Source organism: Dendropsophus ebraccatus, chromosome 2 (assembly GCF_027789765.1).
Source record: "Dendropsophus ebraccatus isolate aDenEbr1 chromosome 2, aDenEbr1.pat, whole genome shotgun sequence".
NCBI classification, from domain to species: Eukaryota; Metazoa; Chordata; class Amphibia; order Anura; family Hylidae; genus Dendropsophus; species Dendropsophus ebraccatus.
Genome location: NC_091455.1, coordinates 135,627,177 through 135,648,592, shown reverse-complemented (window position 1 = coordinate 135,648,592; position 21,416 = coordinate 135,627,177). Strand labels below are relative to the sequence as shown.

Genomic DNA, 21,416 nt, shown 5'->3' with positions numbered 1-21,416 from the left:
TTAAAGGGGTAGTGCACCCCAAAATTTTTTCTTTCAAATCAACTGCTGCCATGAAGTGCCAGAGATTTGTAATTTACTTCTATTAAAAAATCTCAAGCCTTCCAGTACTTATCAGCTACTGTATGCCCAGCAGGAAGTGGTATTATTTCCAGTCTGGAGAGCAGGAGAGGTTTTCTATGGGGATTTGCTCCTTCTCCGGACAGTTCCTGACATGGACAGAGGAGGCAACAGAGAGCACTGTGTCAGACAGGAAAGAAAACACCACTTCCTGCTGGACACACAGCAGCTGATAAGTACTGGAAGGCTTGAGATTTTTTAATAAAAGTAAATTACAAATCTCTGGCACTTCATGGCAGCAGTTGATTTGAAAGAATTTTTTTTTTGGTGCACTACCCCTTTAAGGACACAAGCTGCTGTCAGGCAGTGACTTTTTCTCTTTTTCCTGTACAAAGTGTGTATGTGCATGGAGTGTGATTGAAAGTAACGGCTGACGAGAATTTGTCTGACAGCTATCTGAAATGTACAGTCAACTTAAGTGTGGGGAGCTCTAGAATACAATATTATCTCAGTGTGACAATGAAAGAAATGTAGAGAATCTATATGTGACTTACCATAAAATTTTGCTGGAGAGGAGACCACGAATACATGATAGGCACAGAGGCTACAGCATTGAGGGTTTTAAGAGGGATGACTTGTTTGGGGAAATCAAAGTCACTGGTTACAGAGCACTACAATATTAAGAGGAGACAATATATTATTCTATAGGTTATTAAAATTATGAAAATAGCAAATCTTTTATACACACATTTACACATATATGCCATTGCATTCTAAGAGCCATCCTGTTTATTTTTCTGTCAAAGGAACTTCATTAGTACCCTTTTGGGGTAAACTATATTTAATGCAATGCTGGGGTGCTGACCGGTTACTATGGTAGCCAGAGCCTTTTACTAGACCTCTAAACCAATTACAGTGACTCTGCCTGAAGCGATTCCTGATTTGCTGCTATGTTCTAGTGCTGCTGCACAGCGCTAAACAGAGCAGGTTCCCAGGAGTTAATTTGAGTTTTCTAATTGGTTCTTTCAGACAATTTAGGGTACTAGTACACAAAGTGATTATCAGCCGTACTTAGCTAATTACTGGCCAATAATTTGTGTAATAGCTCAGGTCTTAAATCAACAATCAGTGGACATGCTTGATGTCAGCTAATCACGGATTTAAAACATGACCTAGAATTCTGATAACGATAGAGACGGGCTGCTGGATGATGCTCCGTGTGTGGTGGCAGCAGACCGCTGCTCTCTCCTATGGGCCACCCGGACGATCTAAAGATAGTCCAGGCAGCCCCCCCTACAGTGTAATAGCAAAGACAGAGAGCAGTGAACAACGAGCAAGCGAGAGCTGACAGGTCGGCGCTTGTTTGCTCCTAAATATCAGGCAATAATACGGCCCTAAGAGAAAGGAGGCAGTGGGTTTGTACTATTGGCAATCAGCCCAGCTCTGGTCTGGAGCACTAAAATCACCTTGTCACCACTCTGAAGAGTAAATGCAATAAGTACCCACAGGTCTTTTAAAATCGTTTCAAACAATAGGTACAATTTGTTCAAAACAGAAAAATGCAAAAATACAATTCTAGAGTGAATATAAAAATTGTTGGTTCATACCTCTCTAGTTCCTCGAAGAGAGCTGACAGAGGTCATAATGTGGACAGGCTGGATCCTTCGTTGTTTCCATTCTTGGTTTAAAATCTCAGTTCGTTCTAGAATTTTTTGACGATTTGAATTAAACATGCCCTGCAAATAGAAGTGGACCAAACCTAAATAACAATATTCCTCAATGTAAGTGAAAAGTATAACATGGAAACTATTTATCTCAGAGAACTACCTATACTGTAAACAATTATTTTACAGAAATGCATTGGAAGAGGTGTGCTTTTTTATCTGCACCCTGTAGTTATAATGAATTGAAATGAAAGACTTGGACATCTTAACTGTTCTGCTGCTGGATAATTTCATTCCGTGGTCAGCTTGTCTGCTCATCAAAATGGGAGCCTGATGTGGAGTACAATTCATACGGAAAGTCTTGAGACCCTTTCACATTTTGTCGCAGCCTCTGGGTTGAGGGAACACGGAATTGAGCAAAGTATAGTTCTCTGGACTCAGACTGGGCTGAAGGTTGTCCTTCCAACAAGACAATGACCCAAAGCGCGCGCGCGCGCACACACACACACACACACACACACACACACACACACACATAACAAAGAAATGGCTTAGGGATTTCTCCAGTCAGAGCCTTCATAAACCCAAATCTTCTCTAAAGACCTGAATATTACTGTTGAAGGGTCCCCATCGGACCTGACAGAGCTTCTACAAGGATCTACAAAGAAGAATCACAGAAAATCTCCCAGGTGTGCGAAAGTTGTAGTGTCATATCCAAGAATATTTTTTCTCTTTAATAGATTAGCAAAGATTTCTAACACACACTTCTTTGTCATAACGGGATATTGGAAGAAGAGTGATTGGGGGGGGTTGTTATTTAACACAAGGCAGCAGCATAACAAAAGGGGAAAACATTAAAAGGATCTGAAGACTTATCAAATGCATTGTATAAGACATTCCTTTATATTTCTCATTTCCCTATATACCCAGTTCCCTGCTCATCTTTAAAACTATAATTTCAGTGTTTTAAATTAATGCACAGTGAATTGTAGCAAGGAAGCACATGCTTATTTCATGTTGCTAAAACCACTTTACAGGTTCCCTTTAAATAGGTTAGAATTTAATTTATGTAGGTAAAGAGAGAATTGAACAGCAGTTTCCACTGTGCAGATTTGTTATAACATAACCTTGCTCATTTTGGCAGGGGATGATGGCAATATTCTCTAATGAAACATTATACAAGCAAAGTCCATCCATCTAGACAATCCTGGGCTTATCTAAGTACCTTTACTTCATCCGCTCGTCTAAACCGCTTGAGCTGCCGCAGACGCATGTACTCGGATTTCACCCGCTTCCTCCAGCATACTGGTCCTTTCTCAGATTTTTTGCCCGTCTGGCCCATGGTTATACTGTAGAGATAAGGAAACATCTCAGTCTCTAGTGGATCCAAACACTGTATTTAATTACCCAGCATTTACTGCACTGTAATCAGAGTGGTAAGGTCAGAAGTTAGTTTTATTAAGTGGTCTTAAATAGATTCATAACAAAAAGATTCAGAGACAATATTACAAATTAAAAATCTTCAATGTATAAAAATTTAGATAATTCATGATAAAAAAAAAAAATGAAAAGGGGAAAGATTGATAACTTAACATCAAATATACCTGAACCAAATGAGAAATGGCTGACATAAAGGGTAAAAATATCAACCTGTGCTAGACTGCGGCTTTTCGGAAAGCTATCAGTTGAAGTGATACAGTCCACACCCCCTGCTCTCACTTCATTTCATCAGTAAACCAGTCACATAGGCGGGCCTTCACAGCAGTTGGGCCCACCTAAGTGAAATCCCCCACCGAAATTAAAGGAGAAGTCCGGTGAAATTTTTTATTAAAGTATTGTATTGCTCCCCAAAAGTTACACAAATCCCCAATATACACTTATTATGGGAAATGCATATAAAGTGCTTTTTTCCCTGCACTTACTACTGCATCAAGGCTTCACTTCCTGCATAACATGGTGATGTCACAACCCAACTCTCAGAGCTGTGCGGGCTGTGGCTGCTGGAGAGGATGATGGCAGATGGATGTTCAGTGTCCCTCAGTGTTTTATCAGAGCAATGCTGAGACCCACTGCGATATGGCTAGGGACAGAGCGTGGCAGCAGCTCCATAGACTTACATTGTCGGAAAAGGCCATTATGGAGATATGGCTAGGAGTGTATTGCACTGCTGCCGCACTCTCTCCCTGGCTACATCTAATCCCAGCAGGACCACACAGGCTTTGTGACCAATAACTTTAAACATGCCTGATGAAATTATTTTTCATGACAGGAACATGAGCAGAATTTCCAAGAGTGAGTGTATGGCACCTGATTACTAAAGGCTCTGTACCGGAGTCAAGAAGCCCCAAGGATGGGGCAATGTGGAGACTTGGTAAAGCAAGTTACCATTTTTTAAATAGGTGATAACTGCAATCCACTGGATGCACTACATGCAGTTCAAAGTATTCATCTGGATGGCAAAAGAAACTTTATTTAAATAGCCAGTTTTTTTTAACAACTAGATCAATAGACCAAATAAATACAAGAAACGTAACATATCTTATTACATAAAAATGCTTCCTTTTCCTGTTATCAAGAGGTGTGGAGAGAGAAAAGAGTTATTGATGTACTGTGTGAAGCGTATACTAGGTACTGAATGGCTGTAGTTGATGAAGACAAGCTAAACGGCGGGATGGGTGACATTACATTCGGATAGCTGCCTCGTTTGTCAAGACATTAACGGGTCCCTGCTTCACCTATCAGAGAAAGCATTGATGCCCTGGCTCACTCTACTGCACATAGAACTAGCTAAGCCCCATCTCCAATCGCTGTCTTAGTCAAGCTCTAGTGACACCAAATCTATGAGCTTTTTTGTAAGGTAAGAAGTAGAGATGAGCATGACTTGTTTATGCTTGAGTTGGTTTGCTCCGTATTTAAAGGAGAAGTCTGGTCCTGGCAAAGATGTGACAGGGGAGAAAAAAAAAAGAAAAAAAAAAAAAAAACAACAAGCAACCTTTGCTTACTTCTCCATATGCCCACAATGAGGAGCATGACCGGCTCCAGGACCCCTGCCAGAAGGTGTCCCCCCCTGAGTTGTGATGACATGATTATTTGAGGGAAAATGCCGATCCAAGAAGATAGATAGCGGCTCAGAAAATCAGCTGCGGGAGCAGCGTCCCACGGCAGTGGCCAGTGCATCAGCCGGGTCATGACGTCGGCTCTGCTGGATATCCTGGAGCCCAAGAGTGGCACTCCAGTGCTGGAGAGGCGAGTTAGTATTGTTTGTGATGTCCCCTCCCCCCATGCCTTTGCCATTTGAAAAAAAAAAACAAAAAAAAAAAAAAAAACTTCTGAGGCTGGACTTGTCTTTTAAATACCGGTGGCTAAAGTTGTTGGATGCAGCCCTAGGGAGTCCTGGTAAACATAAAGTACATTTTACAACAAGAACTGAAGTTACTGGAAACGGCAGTTGTTCACACAATGTATCGAACAATGTTTTTTGTTTTGAGTGCCAAATAACAGCTGTTTATACCTTGTGTGAACATAGCCATAGGCTGTATCTATGTTTTCCCAGACTCCATCCAACGTTCAAATACCGAGCAATCAGAGTCACACTCTTCTCTAGTAAGGAATCATGTTTGAGAAATGACTTACAAATATGTTAGGAATCACATAAGCTATCAGAGGGAGGTTAGTCAAAACAGTGATCATTTAAATATAGTCTATAACAGGCAGAGTGCGCGTCTGAAAACTTGAAACTTTGACTGCTGAAAACTCATTTGATATGTCCTGAAGCTGGAAAAATGTGTTAGAGATAACACCCACATGCTGGCACAACTTGAAAACCAAACTGTAACAATGAATAAACATACAGGAAACTCAAGTTTTACAATGCAACTGGTAAAGAACACATCCAACCAGTTTTTAGGTGACACATTTCTATAACGATAGGTTTATGTGCGCTTTTTCCATGATACACGTGACTGTGTATATAAATACATATAGATTCACATTTTATAGTAATCATGGCGAGGAAAGTATACACCATTGTCTGCAATTCACTCAAATAAATAAAATAAAAAAAAAAACACACACAACACACATACGTCAACCATATGCAATCACTCATAGTTGTATAATTACAGTACTCTACTCAGAGTATGCCCTGGAATTAATGTGAATACAGTTCTCTCGGACTATAAACACTTGATAAAAGGACAACATACTGCAAAGTTCCCAGAAGTGTGCAGATAACAGCAAGGTAAACTAAATTATTTTTCCCCATACACTTGTCCTTCAAATTCCACAAAAACTGAAAATAAACCTCTCACAATTTTCTAAACTGGAACAAAAAACATAAGCAAAAACACAGCAATGGCAAAATTACAGCATAATTATGCCATTTTACCATAAATGTGCAATTTGCAGTAGAGCATTAAATAATTCATTTGTGAATGCTCATTTACCTAATAATTGCAAAGATCAGCCGATGAATGAGCAAACGCCAGTGCAGCCAGTAAAATCACTGCTATCGGCTGCACATCTCTCTGTTGTGTGTCCTGGCTGTACAATTAATCGCAAATTAGCACTTATCAGTACTTGTTTTTAGCTGCACATCATGCCCCATCTAAAAGGAGCAAGAGGGGTTGTCCCAGGAGCAAGAAATCAAAGCTCAGCTTTCATACTATAATGAGGCCTGGTAAAATGAAATCCGAGCTCCGATTGGTTGTTATAAGCAACAAAGGAATTCTTATTCAATCTCCCCAATACCCCTAAAGTGGACTCTTACTAATGTAAATGATGGGTCGCTTAGGCTTCTGTATCAACATAAAGGAAACATCAGGCAAGAACGCAGTGTGACAACCACAAGTCTTGTGCATTCTGCTACCCAGAATTCTTACCATTTTCTAAAGACCTAAGGCTGTGAGATAGGGGTGCCCGTTGTAGATCTAGTCATAGAGCAGAACTTACTGATGAACTGAGGCGAGAGGGATGCCATGAGAACTAACTTATTTCAAACAATTTTGCAAAAATCGATAGTACAAGCAATCACAGAGAAGCAGAGTAAAAAGGGTTTACATTGCCCATTATAGGCTATGGAGGGGCAAGGGGGATTAGTAAGCAGGAAAAAGAGAAAAGCCGCCTGTGCAATGTACAGACTTTGTGGCCACAGAAAATGCTGGATTCACACGTAAGACGTTTGCAGGATCTTTTTTATTGCCCTGATTGGCTGAGCTTGCTGGAAGCCATGTGATGCGCTCCAGCCAATGAATAAATGAATGAATTTTCCGTCCCCTGGACCTGGAAGTCAGAGACATCGCTGGACGGCGGCGACAGAGAGGCGGACGGCGGGCGAATCGAGTGGGGATAGTCACCGGAGGGATGGTGAGTATGGTGTCGGTGTTTGTTTTTTTTGGTTTTTTATTTTTGGGGGGGGGGGGGGGTCCCGCGGGAGTTCTAAGCAAAGTGATATATATCTCAGTCTTTTCTTTAGGACCTGTTCTCGGTTTATAGTCTGTTCCTGGCTTTGGTTGAAAAAACATCTGTCAGATAATCTGTTGGTGTAATAGGGCCCTATTAACTTGTCATTTATTAACTGAAGTTTAAATTTTTCTGTAATTGATTGATCATTGAACAACACTGTCCACTTGAGACCTTAAAGCGACTCTGTACCCACAATCTGACCCCCCCCCCCAAGTGTGTGCCCTAGGATTGCAACGCCTCTCCCATCCCTCCTCCCCACCCTCCTTATCATTAGGAATGCCCTGGGTAGGATTTTTCCTATTCATCACCGGTCTGAACACTGCACATGGGCCTTAAGGGTACATGCACACTGTGGAATGGCGACGGATAACCCATTGCACATTCCGCAGCTCGCACCCGCCGGGGACTGAGGCGGGCGCCTCTCGGCTCGCGTCAGACTTCATTCTATGCACGGGCGGATTCCTTAATCTGTCCAAAGAATGAACACGTTGACAATGCAATCATCCCGTGCATAGAATGACATGACATGGGCCAAGACACGCGCGCCAGACTCAGTCCGCCGGTGTATGTGAGCTGCGGAATGTGCAACAAGTTATCCGCCGCCATTCCACAGTGTCCACGTACCCTTAAGGCCCAGGTGCAGTGTTCAGACAGGTGATGAATAGAAAAAAAATCCTGCCCAGGTCATTCCTAATGTTTGAGGGGGGTGGGGAGGAGGGAAGGGGGGCATTGCAAGACTTGTGCACAGACACTCTAGGCCACGCCAATTTGACACAGGGCTGTAAGTGTAAAAGTTGTTTTTTAGGACAATAACTGCATCACCTGCCGAACAGACCCCAGGACAGGTCATCTATCTGACGCTACAAGCGGTTTGGGGAAGGGGGGGGGGGGAGGAGTCAGATTGTGGGTACAGTCACTTTAAAGGGGAACTATCAGCAGGTTAGACAAATCTAACTTGCTGAAAGCTCCCTATTGTGCATGGGGCACTGAGGATGACTGTATGTCCGTTACCTTCATCCTCTGTGCTGCTCCCGAGCAGTTAGTCATGAAAAGCTCTGCCCTTCAAGCCGTTATGAGCACTGGGGCAGTGCCCCCGATGCCCCCTTTAGTGATAATCATTAGGGGGAGGGGGCCGTATCTTCTAATGATCATCAAAGGAGGGGGCGGTAGTCCAGCCCCCATGGCTTACCAGGCAGAAAAATTCACAAATAAAAAGGAATGCACTGGTGTAGAGGATGAAGGTAACAGACATACCTTCCTCCTCTCTGCCCACCAGCGTGGGCAGTTAATGTATTAGCTTGTTTAAAGTTCGTTAGCTAATAGGTTAAGTAGGCATTGGCTACATTCTCGCAGCGGATTTTTATTCTGCTGCAAGAATGTAGGCAGTGCCTACTTAACCGGTCAGGGCCATATGCCATAACTGTACAGAGCATTGCAGCGGATTTCACAGTGGTACGTGTCAAATTAGCCTTAAAGCGTAACTGTCATTTCAGGGTCATTTTTCTGAAAACAATATCAACAGTACAAGCGATTTTAAGAAACTCTGTAATAGGTTTTATAAACCAAAAGAGTTTCCTTCTGGACTGAAAAAGCAAATCTCCCAGCCTCCCCCCTCACATCAGATGAAGCAGGATTTCTGTGTCCATTATGTGGCTATGGAGAGGGGAGGGGCTGTTAGGAGTGACTGAGCACGGAGCAGTCCTGCACAGCACAACACCCTGCAATCTTCTCTCAGTAAGTTCATAGATAAGCACTGACCTTTCTGACACCTGAATTTAGCGGTTTAGGCGCCCAGACAGTCTAGAAACAGCTGACCTTCATGTCACCTCTTCCTGCTCCCTCATCTCCCTCGGCCCCTCCCCCCTCCATAAGGATAGAATGGAGAGAGCAGAGCCCGTCTTCACTGGCTTCTCTGTAATGAAGACGTGTTTGCCTGATAATGCACAGATAAGAAGTCAGGGGGGAGGCTGGGAGATTGCTTCTTGAGTACAGAAGGAGGCTTTTTTGGCTGATGAAACCTATTAGTTTCTTAAAATCGCTTATACTACTGATTTCTGCAATTAAAAAAAACATGACAGTTACGCTTTAAAGAGAAAATAACAGTCTGTGAAAACCAGAAGGCAAGATCTTGGAGGCCCAAACTGAGGAAGACTAACAGTCATCGTGTGCTTTTTCCATAACTGCACCAACAGTTGTTGCCTTCTCCCCAAGCTGTTTGGCTACTGTCAAACAGCTGCCTTGTGCTAGTCTACAATTTCGTCCCTGGTGTCCATAGACAGATCTTTTGCCTTGGCCATGGTGAAGTGTGGTTGAATAATTGGATGTATGGAAAGGTGATTTGTTTTATACAGGCAACAAGTTCAATCACACGTCAGCCTCTCCTTCATGGCCAAGACTAAAGAGCTGTCTATGGACATCATTGTAGACCTGCACAAGGCTGGGATGGGCTACAGGAAAAATAGGCAAGCAGCTTGGCAAGAGTGACATACTATTGTGTTGTCACAAACACAAGATGACCGGCAATCTTTCGCAGTCTGGGGATCCATGCAAGATTTTGCCTATGAAGTATGGATGACTAAAAAAAGGTCAGGAATCAGCCCACAGTTACACAGGAGAACCTGGTCAATGACCCAAAAAGAGCTCGCAAGGTCCTCCTGCTTATTCTAGCCCATGTTTAGGCCCATCTGCAGTTCACCAACAACCACCTGGAGGATCCAGAGGAGGCATGGGAGAAGGACATGTGGTCAGAGAAGACCAAAATAGAACTTTTTGCAATCAATTCCAATAGTTGTGTTTGGAGGAAGAAGGATGAGCACAACCCCAAGAATATAGTCCCAATCATGAATCATGAGGATGGAATGATCATACTTGGGAGTGATTTTCTGCAAACGGGGCAGAACAACAGCACCATATTGAAGGGAGGATAGATGGGGTCATGTATCGCAAGATTTTGGCCAACAACCTTTTCTCAGTACGATCATTGAAGATGGGTTGTGGCTGGGTCAAGCAAGACAATGACCTGAAACACACAGCCAGGGCAACTAAGGAGTGGCTCCATACAAAGCATTTCAAGGCCCTGAAGTGGCCTAGCCAGCCACCAGACCTGAACCGAATAGAAAGGGAGCTCAAACTCAACACTGCCCAGGGACAGACGCATAATGATCTGGAGAAGATTTGTAAGCAAAATCCTTGCTGCAGTATGTGGGGATGTGATATAAAGCATGAAAGTCCTGGCCAGTACAGAGTGTATGTCACGGTTCAATGCGTCCATCAATCAAATGATTGCCTTCTCTATGAGTATGCAGATTATTATTATTATTTTTTTTAAACCAGCACAAGACTAAAAATCTGCCTTCAAGAGTCTGGACCTGGAATTGAGGTAAGTATAGCTTTGTATTACAACATTATAGCAAAAAAAAAAAAAAAAATCCCCTGTTGATTTTGAGTTTGAAAGTAATAATGACACTAAGTTCTGTTTTTCTATTGTATCAAATACTTACTTCATGCAATAAAATGCTAAATAATTATTTAAAAATCATACAATGTGATTTTCTGGAATATTTATTATAGATTCTGCCTCTCTCATATGTACCTACAACAATAATTATAGACCTCTACATTCTTTGTAGGTGAGAAAACTTGCAAAATCAGCAGTGTATCAAATATATATTCTAGATATCCATCTCAAATCAGGGTGAAAAACATTTTTAAAGCTCCAAAATTTATTGGGTCCCTATTCGTGCCAGTACTGCATCCTGTGATAAGTGACTCTGTACCCACAATCTGACCCCCCCCCCCCCCCCCAAACCACTTGTATCTTCAGATAGCTGCTTTTAATCCAAGATTTGTCCTGGGGTCCGTTTGGCAGGTGATGCAGTTATTATCCTAAAAGACAACTTTTAAACTGACAGCCCTGTGCCCTACGGGAGTGGCCTAGATTGTGTATGCATTAGGCTGGCACAACCTCTCTGTCCCTCCTCCCCGCCCTCCTCATCATTAGCAATGCCCCAGGCAGATTGCCTCCTATTCCCCACCTGTTTAGCCCGGCACATGGGCTGGATCGTTGAGGCACCTGTGCAATGTTCATCATTAGGAATGCCACTGGAACATTTTCTGCATGCTGAAGAGGGTGGGGAGGAGGGACGGTGGGGTGGTGCAAGGTTAGGGCACAGATATTCTAAGCCACGCCCGTAGGACACGGGGCTGCAAGTTTAAAACTTGTTTTTCAGGGCAATAACTGCATCACATGCCGAACGGACCCCAGGACAGGTCTTGGATTAAAGGCAGATATCCGAAGGTACAAGTGGTTTGGGGGGGGGACAGATTGTTGGTACAGAGTCGCTTTAAGGTCTTTGTGTCATGTGCTAGTGCAAATAGTGTTCACTTGTGACATTAATGGTATCTGCCTCTCTACACACAAAGGGCACAGACTAGGCACTCTATAAAAGCATGCATTTGTCAGCGATTCTTATTTCCCTAAGTAGCAAAGTTAATTGAGAAGAAGCATGATAGTCTCATGATATATTGCTCAACCACTTTCCTGTAGACGACATTTAATAAAATATGCAAGAATATAAAAAGCATTCCCCAACCACAGAATAAGGATCCTTGTGCTCAGTCAGAAAGGTCGTTCGAGGATGTAAGACCAGATATATTATAAGTATACTGTATGTAAGCAGAGAAGGACAATGTACAAAGAGTCGGGTTTATTCTTTGGGCGGAGGGCGGAATCAGCCTGAACATAGTATGGAGCATTGGTCTCCAAACTGCGGCCCTCCAGCTGTTGCTAAACTACATTTCCCATCATGCCTGGACAGCCAAATCCAAAGCTTAAGCTGTCCAGGCACGATGGAAAATGTAGTTTCGCAACAGCTGAAGGGGCGGCAATTTGGAGACCCATGGTATGCAGTCTATGGCACAGGCTGAGAGTGAAGCGGAAGCACGAAGGGACGAACGGCAGAATCCGCCGCAAATCTTCCATGTGTTTTCCTCAGTGTGCACATACCCTAAAATGTTCATACTGGGGAGCTGTCAGCTGTGTGCTGAAGGGAGGAACATGGGAGCCGGCTGCTGTCACAGGGGAGGGAGCTGGGGGCTGTGGTTAACCCAGCCCACTGAAGAGGAGAACACATGATCTCCAACACAGAGGGTGGGGGCCAGAGGTAGAAGCATGTTGGAGGGCACTCCGTTTAGCTCCTTTTTTTTTGTGTTGAGAGTGGGTGAGTAAGGAAAAATAGAACCAAAACGGATCAGAACAGGTAATTACTTGCCTTGAGCATTATCTGAAGCTACAGGTGGGCTATTTAACAATGCAAAAAAGATTTTGAGTAGGTTAGACCAATCGAATCTGCTGATACCTCGCTATTGTGCACAGGGCGCTGAAGATAAGATATGTTCCCCTTTAAAGGAGTTGTCTGGGATTTTTCAATTAACTAGCATTGCATTTACTTCTGTGGGTGTTGTATGTTCTATATTCACCTTCATTTTTTTATTTAGAGCGCTTATTGTGTCCTTAGGCTCAGTCACATGACACACTATTTCTTGCAGCGAGTCATCAGGTGGGTGGGGTTATGCATCCACATTGGTTTAGCCCCACCCCTGTAGGAGGGCATAACATCTGAGCCCAGTAGAAACTGCAGCAATAAAGGCAACATGACATGGAGGAGACCAGGAGCTGATAGATATGCTGTGGGGGACACAGATGTTAGCCACTCTCCAAAACATTGTAAGCTCCATTGGGACAGTGACCAATATGAGTAACTACTTATTCTGCTGCATAGCACTGCAGTTTAGAGTTGTAAAAAAATAATGGAACAATATTGTTATTGTTGTAGTGTAAAGATCTACAGTGGCCGAACAGTGTAATGTGGAGAGGAGAGATATTTATTGCAGGGGTAAACTTGTAGCAGAATTCAGGCTCATTTAAGCCCTGCCCCACTGAAGAACCCACCCACCTGTAAGTTGAAAATCTGTAGTGGGTATGTATTGCAGAACTACAACTCCTAACATATACATGCATGGTGGAGTTTGTAAGCCTACAACAGCTACAAGATTCAGCAATCCAGGAAAATAGTTTATTTAATAATATAAGTAGTTGACAGACACTGCAGTGGTCGCAGATACCACCTGATATAAAATGGATGGATCTTCAGCAACCATAGCCCAGCCCCTCTACATGCATATGGTTCCCTTACTTTAGGGTAGCTTCACATGTATTGCAGCAGTTTCACGTTGTGAGTTTTGCAGCTATACTCTGTAGTATCATTTCCTATGAATCTATATTCTCCCTGCCCACTGGGAGCCCTAACGCCAGGGAGCCAGAGAAGCAGACAGCTAATATATTAGCCTGACAGTGGTGGGTTAAAGGGGTACTCCAGTGGAGAGGCTATTTTGGGATCTGGCCAGCGAGGAGGTGGCTGAGCGAAAAGATGTCCACTTACCTCCCCGGATCAAGCAGCGGGTCCCGTATCGCGGCACTCCGGCCGCTTCCTGGTGTCTGACGCGGGCTCGAGACGTGACGTCTCAAGTCCGCTCAGCCAGTCAGTGACAAGAGGCGGGATCTGGAAACGGATCCCGCCTCTGTCACAGACTGGCTGAGCGGACTTGAGACGTCATGTCTTGAGCCCGCGTCAGACACCAGGAAGCAACCAGGAATCGGAGCACCGCGATACGGGACCCGCCGCTGGAATCGGGGAGGTGAGTGGGCTTCTTTTCTCTCAGCCACCTCCGCCCCGGCCAGATCCCAAAATAGCCCCCCCGCTGGAGTACCCCTTTAAGTGGGCAGGTGCTGCATTTTTGCGGCAGAATGAGAATCCGATGTAAGAATGTAGATTCATACAGAGTATCAAATCGGAACCTGAAATCCTTTGCAATGAGACAAAAATGCCAGCCCCCATTTTGATGAATTTTGATCCCAGAACCGCAGTGCAGCAAGGCAGTAGTGCTGAACACTAAGCCACCATACTGCTGATATGTATTTCTAACAGCACAGGGCCCACTATTTATTTTTTTTTTTTGGGGGGGGGGGGGGGACAACATTTAGTTAGATTTGAACCAAAGATCCCAGCACTGCAAGAGAACAGCACTAACCATGAGACAGCCATGAGACATTTCCCTTCTTATGGGTAGAGTAGGAAGCGCAAGATTCAGAGAGGAGGCTTGCAGAGCTGTGATGTCACTGCTGACCTCTGTGACCTAAAAGTTATTTATGTAAATAAATACAAAGCCAAAAAGCAGCAACAGAGGAGGCCTGGGGACATAACAATAAATAATTATCATTATTCCTATTTAGTTCTCCATGGATGTCATGTAACAAAGTCAGGGGGTCACATGCTTTGTGTATGTGTTGTTTAATCCTATTCAGTTAGCCCATGAATGCATAACACAGGGCTGATCAGGGGAAGGTACCATTCTACAGTGTAGACAGGGGATACTACACTAGTACAAGAGAGATCACTGGGCAGAATTTTTAATACATGTGTAATTGTAAAGGGTTTAAATTCCTACTCTATAAACAAATTCAACAAATGTAAGCTGGAATACCCTTGAACGCTTACCTTTTCACGCTTTATCTTGTTCCATTTTAAATAAGTAACTCTCTCTACGACTCTAGTACCACACATATTACCACACTAATTTAAATTATTCAAGAGAATCAGAAAAAAAGGGGAAAATACACTTGAAAATGCCGTACAGAACATTATGACTGTAGGTGGGAATTAGTCATATCAGAAGGAACATTTGCTTCCTTGCCCCACACTTGAAATGAGTCTGACTACAGCACAAAAGGAAGAGTCAACATAGGTATATGTTTGACACTAAAATATATAATTTAAAACACAAGGTCAAAGATATGCATTTGCCCAGAAAGCATCCCCCCCCCCCCAAAAAAAAAACCCTTACTTATAAAGATTCATATGGGGTTGAATGCTTCATCTTGAGCCCCTGCTCTAGGATCCAGCAATCACAATACATCTTATATGCAAGATGAGATATCAGAGTCACAATGTTTCAGGCTGAGGATAAGTAACACTGCATGGCTATTGGGGAAGAATTAGGGATGTGGCTTTGGCGCAGACAGGCTGAGCGGACTGCACACGCTAGGATGCGCCCGGGGACCGGCGGTACAAGACCACCAGTGCTGGAGCGGGGTAAGAGCAGGTTATTTCTTTTATCCTCCCCTTACCCAGCACTTGTTTTTAAAAAAATAGCTTTGCTCGGTAAGTGATTTAGCCCTCTGGTCCACCCCTTCCCTCTCCTGGGTCAGTAGAATTCATGTCATCAAAAGGGGTACCCTCCCGAGACTTTTATACTTATTCAGAGCCCTCCCAATAACCATTGTTGTCAAAGATTTTCATAAATTACAATCCCAAGTATTTAAGTTTATCCGGGATAATAAGAAAGCCAGAATAGCCAAATCCATTATGCACTACCATAAAAGACTTGGCGGCCTCTCTGTCCCTCACCTCTATAAATATTATAAGGCTGCCCATATAAGCCAAACTATCAGTCATTTCAGCCCAACAGAATGCCTCACACTGGGTATCCCTTGAATCAGCTGTAATAGAACGCTATACCCTTAGTGGTATCCTATGGATCACTGGCCCTCTCCCACCTGAAAATCCGATCCCCTCTAACTCACTACTCCTTGCTTCTTTGGAGAACACAACGCTTCTAATATAAGTTACAGCTTAACCAGTCCCCAATGACTGAGCTATTCCACAACCCTATGTTCCCTCCAGGCCTCTCCTCCTCTGAATTCCAGTGTTAGGGTATGTGCACACTGAGCAATTCTCGAGGAATTGTAGCTGAAAGTTTTCAGGCAGAATTCAAGCAGAATTTAAGCCCCCCATTGACTTCTATAGGATTCCTCTAGCAGATCTACAGCAGAAAATTTTGCTCGGAAATTCTGCAGTGTGAACAACAGAGCAAAAAACCCATTGAACACAATGGGACTTTGCTCTGTACATATTTTACGGGAGGAATTTCCAGCTGAATTCCTCGCCTTTTCCTCAGTGTGCACATACCCTTAGATAGAAAAACCATCTGACTACCCTCAGGAAATTTATATACAGTATTTTCCTGTGTATAAGACTACTTTTTTTAACCCAAGGAAAACTTCCCAAAAGTCAGGGGTCGTCTTATAGGCCACGTGTCCTCTTATAGGGCGGGTGCTAAAAAAAACTTCGGAAACTGGACTGGAGACCATTTGGTCCGCCGTTGTATCCAAACTCTATATTTTAACTGGAAAAATTGGGGGTCGTCTTATACGCCGGAAAATATGGTACATACAATTCTACATAGGGGGAGATTTATCAAACATGGTGTAAAGTGAAACTGGCTCAGTTGCCCATAGCAACCAATCAGATTCCACCTTTCATTTTCCAAAGAGTCTGTTAGGTTAAGTTCACACTGAATAAAATGTCTCAGTATCCCATACCCCATCTATGGGAGAGCATGTGCTCCGCCGCTCTCCGCTCAAAGAAGTGACATGTCACTTCTTTAAGCGGAGAGTAGCGACTGCCGAAGAGCACGTACTCTCCTATTGAGATGCTATGACACACTGAGGCAGGCATAATTCTGTGGCGGAGAGTTCTGCCGCGGAATTACGCCTATTTTACTCAGTGTGAACATACCCTTAGGAATGCAAAGTGGACTCTGATTGCTAGGGGCAACTGAGCCAGTTTCACTTTACACCATGTTTAAAAAAAATCTCCCCCAGGGTGTATTATGTCCCCAGCCTTATTCACAAATGCTCAGATATTGGCTCTACCTTACACACTTGGTGGACATGCCCTGTAGTTCCAAATTACAACAGTAGGGGGAAAGTGTTTTTGTAGTGCTGGATAACCCCTTTAACTCAGTAAGCCAAACAGAACTGCAATGGAGCCGCAGAGGTCATGCTTGACCACCTTGCCATTAAAGCAGGTCACACATTACCCCTGTTTTGACAAATGAAAGGGATCCCTGTAGTCAGACCCTTCGTAATCTAGTAGCTATCTATATATAGGTGGCAGATTTTTGGCCTGGATATTACCCACAGCACTATACTGGGTAATATATCTGTGAAATTGCCCAATGTGTGACTAAAGGGATATTCTCATCTCAACTAAGGGTCCTATTACACAGCCCGACACTGAGGAGGAAGCGAGCTGCTGCCACTCCTATTACACGGGCGATGGGCAGCAGGCCATAAATATGGTGATTGGGATTTTAGAACATACTGAAAGACAATGGTCAGCCAACATTCATCAATGGACACTCCGCTCTGAACAGTGGACTGCCTGATGTATAGCTATAATTTAGATTATAGCAATATAGTGTGTGTATATATACACACACACACTATAATAGATATATATATATATATATATATATATATATATCTCTATCAGACAGGCCACTGCTTTTAGAGCAGGATGGTGGGCCTTAACTAAGGCCTTATACAGATGTTTGATATTTCACGGAGACCATGGACGTGAAAGCCGCATAGTGCAATCACCCACCACCACACACTTCAATGTTTTGGACCCACTCCTAGGTTTAAAAACTCTGGACAAAAATAGTGCAGTGTCAAAAGATTTTATCAGTATGAGTCTTCGTGTTCAGACCCGCACCAATCGGGAGAATGAGTGGGGAAAGGACACACTGCAGCACGTCCTCTCCCCACTCCATAGACTTACATTACGAGCCTGACTTTTTTCTAACACAGCGGATTATGCTGCAGTGCGTCCTCTCAAGCACATTCTCCCGAGCGGTACGGGTCTGGGCACTCAGACACGGGCAGCTCGAAAGTTTGGACATGTCAAAAGTATTTACAGAGAACAGGTACACTTTAATGTCAGTTACATTAGAAGAACCATGCTTGCTGCCAGAGGACCCATAGGTTTACTGCAGACAGCCAAGGTGATCACAATATAAAGGCTCATATTGGAGGAACTCTAAGATAAAAGTGCCCATCAGGACTACACAATAAAGTAAAAGATTTTATGTATTTGTACTAAGCAATAAAAGAATCTGTACTTGGCCTGAAGGTGCAGTCGCTCTCCATTAGACATGACAAGTGATAGACACTGGTGTGGCCCCATCATCTAACCTTATACATGGAATGGGATGTCTGTACATATAGAGAAGTTTCTGTATGGTGTGTCCAGCCCTACTAAAAAGAATGAAGAAAAAGAACTAACATTATTTCCTATGGGGAAACATGTAAAATATGGTTTTAATTGGTTTTGTTAGTTAGATAGACCCAGAATGAACAGCATTTGTCTGTAGTGCTCAGTGGACTGAGCATACCCTACCTGTGCAAGGTACACCTGCTGTTCAGTCTGGGTCTATCTTGCATGGGGAAAGAACTACACCTCTTTTTCTATGGAATGCCCTCATTTCACTGCCTATATCTCATTTATTCCCGGTGTACCTTGCACTGGTAAGATATAACACATTGGTATTTATGGTATATATGCTCAGTGCACTGAGTACTACAGAAAAATGCTGTTCATTTCGGGTCTATCACACTAATAAAACCAATTAAGGGTACGTTCACCCGCTGCAGATCCCTGCCCAGTAAACTCTATGGGCAGACAAACTCGTAGCTGGATGCACATCCCGCTGCAAGTTTGTCCGCAGGCCGACCCATTAACCCCCGGATGGTATACTTCACCTGCTCCCCGCTCCAGCTTCCTTTGGGGGTTCCCGGCGCACTGATTAGCCGAGCGGGATGTGAAGACACTGGATGTATATGCTTCAGCATCTGTGGGGGTTACCGGAGCGGGCTGTGGACAAACTCGCAGTGGGATGTGCATCCTGCTGCGAGTTTGTCCGCCCATAGAGTATAAAGGGCAAGGATCCTCAGTGAGAAACCCGCTGCGGATCTGGTACATGTGAACAAACCCTAAAACCATATTTTACATGTTTCCCCATGGGAAATAATGTTAATCTTTTTTTCATGCTTTTTAGTATGTCCCAGCCAGGGTGGCCTAGTAGTGAAGCAGTCCCTGCACCCAGCCAGGGTGGCCTAGTAGTGAAGCAGTCCCTGCACCCAGCCAGGGTGGCCTAGTAGTGAAGCAGTCCCTGCACCCAGCCAGGGTGGCCTAGTAGTGAAGCAGTCCCTGCACCCAGCCAGGGTGGCCTAGTAGTGAAGCAGTCCCTGCACCCAGCCAGGGTGGCCTAGTAGTGAAGCAGTCCCTGCACCCAGCCAGGGTGGCCTAGTAGTGAAGCAGTCCCTGCACCCAGCCAGGGTGGCCTAGTAGTGAAGCAGTCCCTGCACCCAGCCAGGGTGGCCTAGTAGTGAAGCAGTCCCTGCACCCAGCCAGGGTGGCCTAGTAGTGAAGCAGTCCCTGCACCCAGCCAGGGTGGCCTAGTAGTGAAGCAGTCCCTGCACCCAGCCAGGGTGGCCTAGTAGTGAAGCAGTCCCTGCACCCAGCCAGGGTGGCCTAGTAGTGAAGCAGTCCCTGCACCCAGCCAGGGTGGCCTAGTAGTGAAGCAGTCCCTGCACCCAGCCAGGGTGGCCTAGTAGTGAAGCAGTCCCTGCACCCAGCCAGGGTGGCCTAGTAGTGAAGCAGTCCCTGCACCCAGCCTGCAGATACAACAAGCGCTGCTCAGTAAGAGCTCTCTCTCTGCTCTATGGAGACCTGTCACTTCTGTGCACACGGACACTATGGAATAAAGTTTTATTGAAGGGCTCTCCTGCCGGCTGCAGCCGGTCTTCGCCCGGGACCTGCTCACCAGTCACACACGTCAGTGCGGCTCCGGCTCTGCCCATTCATACGGTGACAGTCACACTGTGTAACCTGCGGCACCGGTGCGGTATACAGTAGAGAGCACACTACACTCCCGGGGAGCCCGGTCCATGTCCCCTCACAGCACCTGTCCCTGCACTGACCCCGCACCTCCATCCCCAGCACACTGTGCCTGCTGCTGCCGGGAGCCCCTCCTTCTCCCCAGATGGGGGCGGCCCCTTTGTCCTCGCCTGCACTCACACCGGGCACACAGTATACCCCCCAGTAACCAGCTCACGGGACAGGCGACAATTACCGTAGCAGCCGTCTCCTCCGCCGGTCCTCCTCTTCCGCCGCCTCTCCGCCGTCCCACCAACGACTATGTGACAACCAGGATCACTCAGCAGCACCGGTCCCGGGCGCCAAACTAACCTCCCTGATCCGCCTCTCCCCGCCCATCCTAACCACGGCCTCAGCCACGCCCACACCGGCGCCTAAGCACACTCCTCTGATTGGCCGCTGAAGCGGCGCTCTGAGCTGGAAGAGCCAATCAGAAGGCAGAGAGGGAAACGAAGCCGGCGCCAGCAGTTCTCCCTCGGCCAGTCGCGCTCTCCGGATCCTTTGTTCTGCTTTTCCTGTGTCGGTGGCGGCGACGGGGGCGCGCACTGTGCTCCCGCTTCATACACCGGGCACAGAAGTTGTACAGGACAGCCGATGGTCGTTAGCGGGAACTATGGCAGTCCCGTACGGGGCGGACACTTATTCATTCACACTATGTAGTAACAGCTCTGCGCGTCCGGCATTAGTTCACTTTTTTGTCAGAACGGAAGTTTACCGCCGCACCCCCGCTTTTAGTCACCAACTATTTGGCGCCGTCGCCACTGGCGGGAGGAAGGAAGTGGGCGGTTAGAGTTTGAATTTCTGACCTGGCCGTTGACCGCGGTAACGTTTACTGTTCCAGTGTGAAGTGGGCGGGTATGACTAGGACACGTGACCCCACACGCAGTGATGACGTTGCCCGCTGGCGGCAGTAATAAGGTGCTCAGCTGTGGCAGTTTGGTAGATTAGGAAAGTGATGTGTGTGCGGCGGTACTGTGCAGGTAGCGGCCGGTCATGGGCAATGGTGTCCCAGAGGAGGCAGGTCACATGACCTCATTCCAGCTCACAAGAACAGCAGCTCTGCTACTATTATGGAAACTCATAAGCAGATGTGTTACACCCACAGCCAACCCCACTAATCGGCTGCCTAACACTTGCTCTGCTGATCACACAGATTGTCCATCATCCTGTAAGGGTTTGTTCACACCGAGAAAAACAGGCAGAAATCCATGGCTGAGCCCCCCACCTGCCGCAGTGTGTCAGTGGGAGACCTTGCGTCCCTCCGCTTCTGAGGTGCGAGCCATCCCGTATCGCAGTTGTGTAGATAGGATGTATTGATCACTTATTATTTTTTATTTTATATATATATATGTAATTAAAAAAAATAACAATCCTTGCATTTTTTACTGCTTTT

General features: G+C 45.1%; 1 protein-coding gene across 3 annotated transcripts in view; it reads right to left on the bottom strand.

Moving 5' to 3' along the window:
- EZH2 (enhancer of zeste 2 polycomb repressive complex 2 subunit) overlaps positions 1–20,930 on the bottom strand; it is a 39,541-nt gene extending 18,611 nt beyond the window's left edge. The window contains exons 1-4 of one of the 3 annotated variants that reach the window (XM_069958384.1): positions 20,830–20,930; positions 2,947–3,070; positions 1,665–1,793; positions 612–728 (exon numbers count right to left, since the gene is read on the bottom strand). In XM_069958384.1, the coding sequence (XP_069814485.1) occupies positions 612–728; positions 1,665–1,793; positions 2,947–3,063 (363 nt within the window). In that variant the 5' untranslated portion in view covers positions 3,064–3,070; positions 20,830–20,930. Of the gene's footprint in view, positions 1–611; positions 729–1,664; positions 1,794–2,946; positions 3,071–20,219; positions 20,400–20,829 lie in introns of those variants that run through there. The other 2 variants (XM_069958383.1, XM_069958385.1) reach the window with 2 other exon arrangements.
- Between the last annotated feature and the right edge of the window lie 486 nt (positions 20,931–21,416).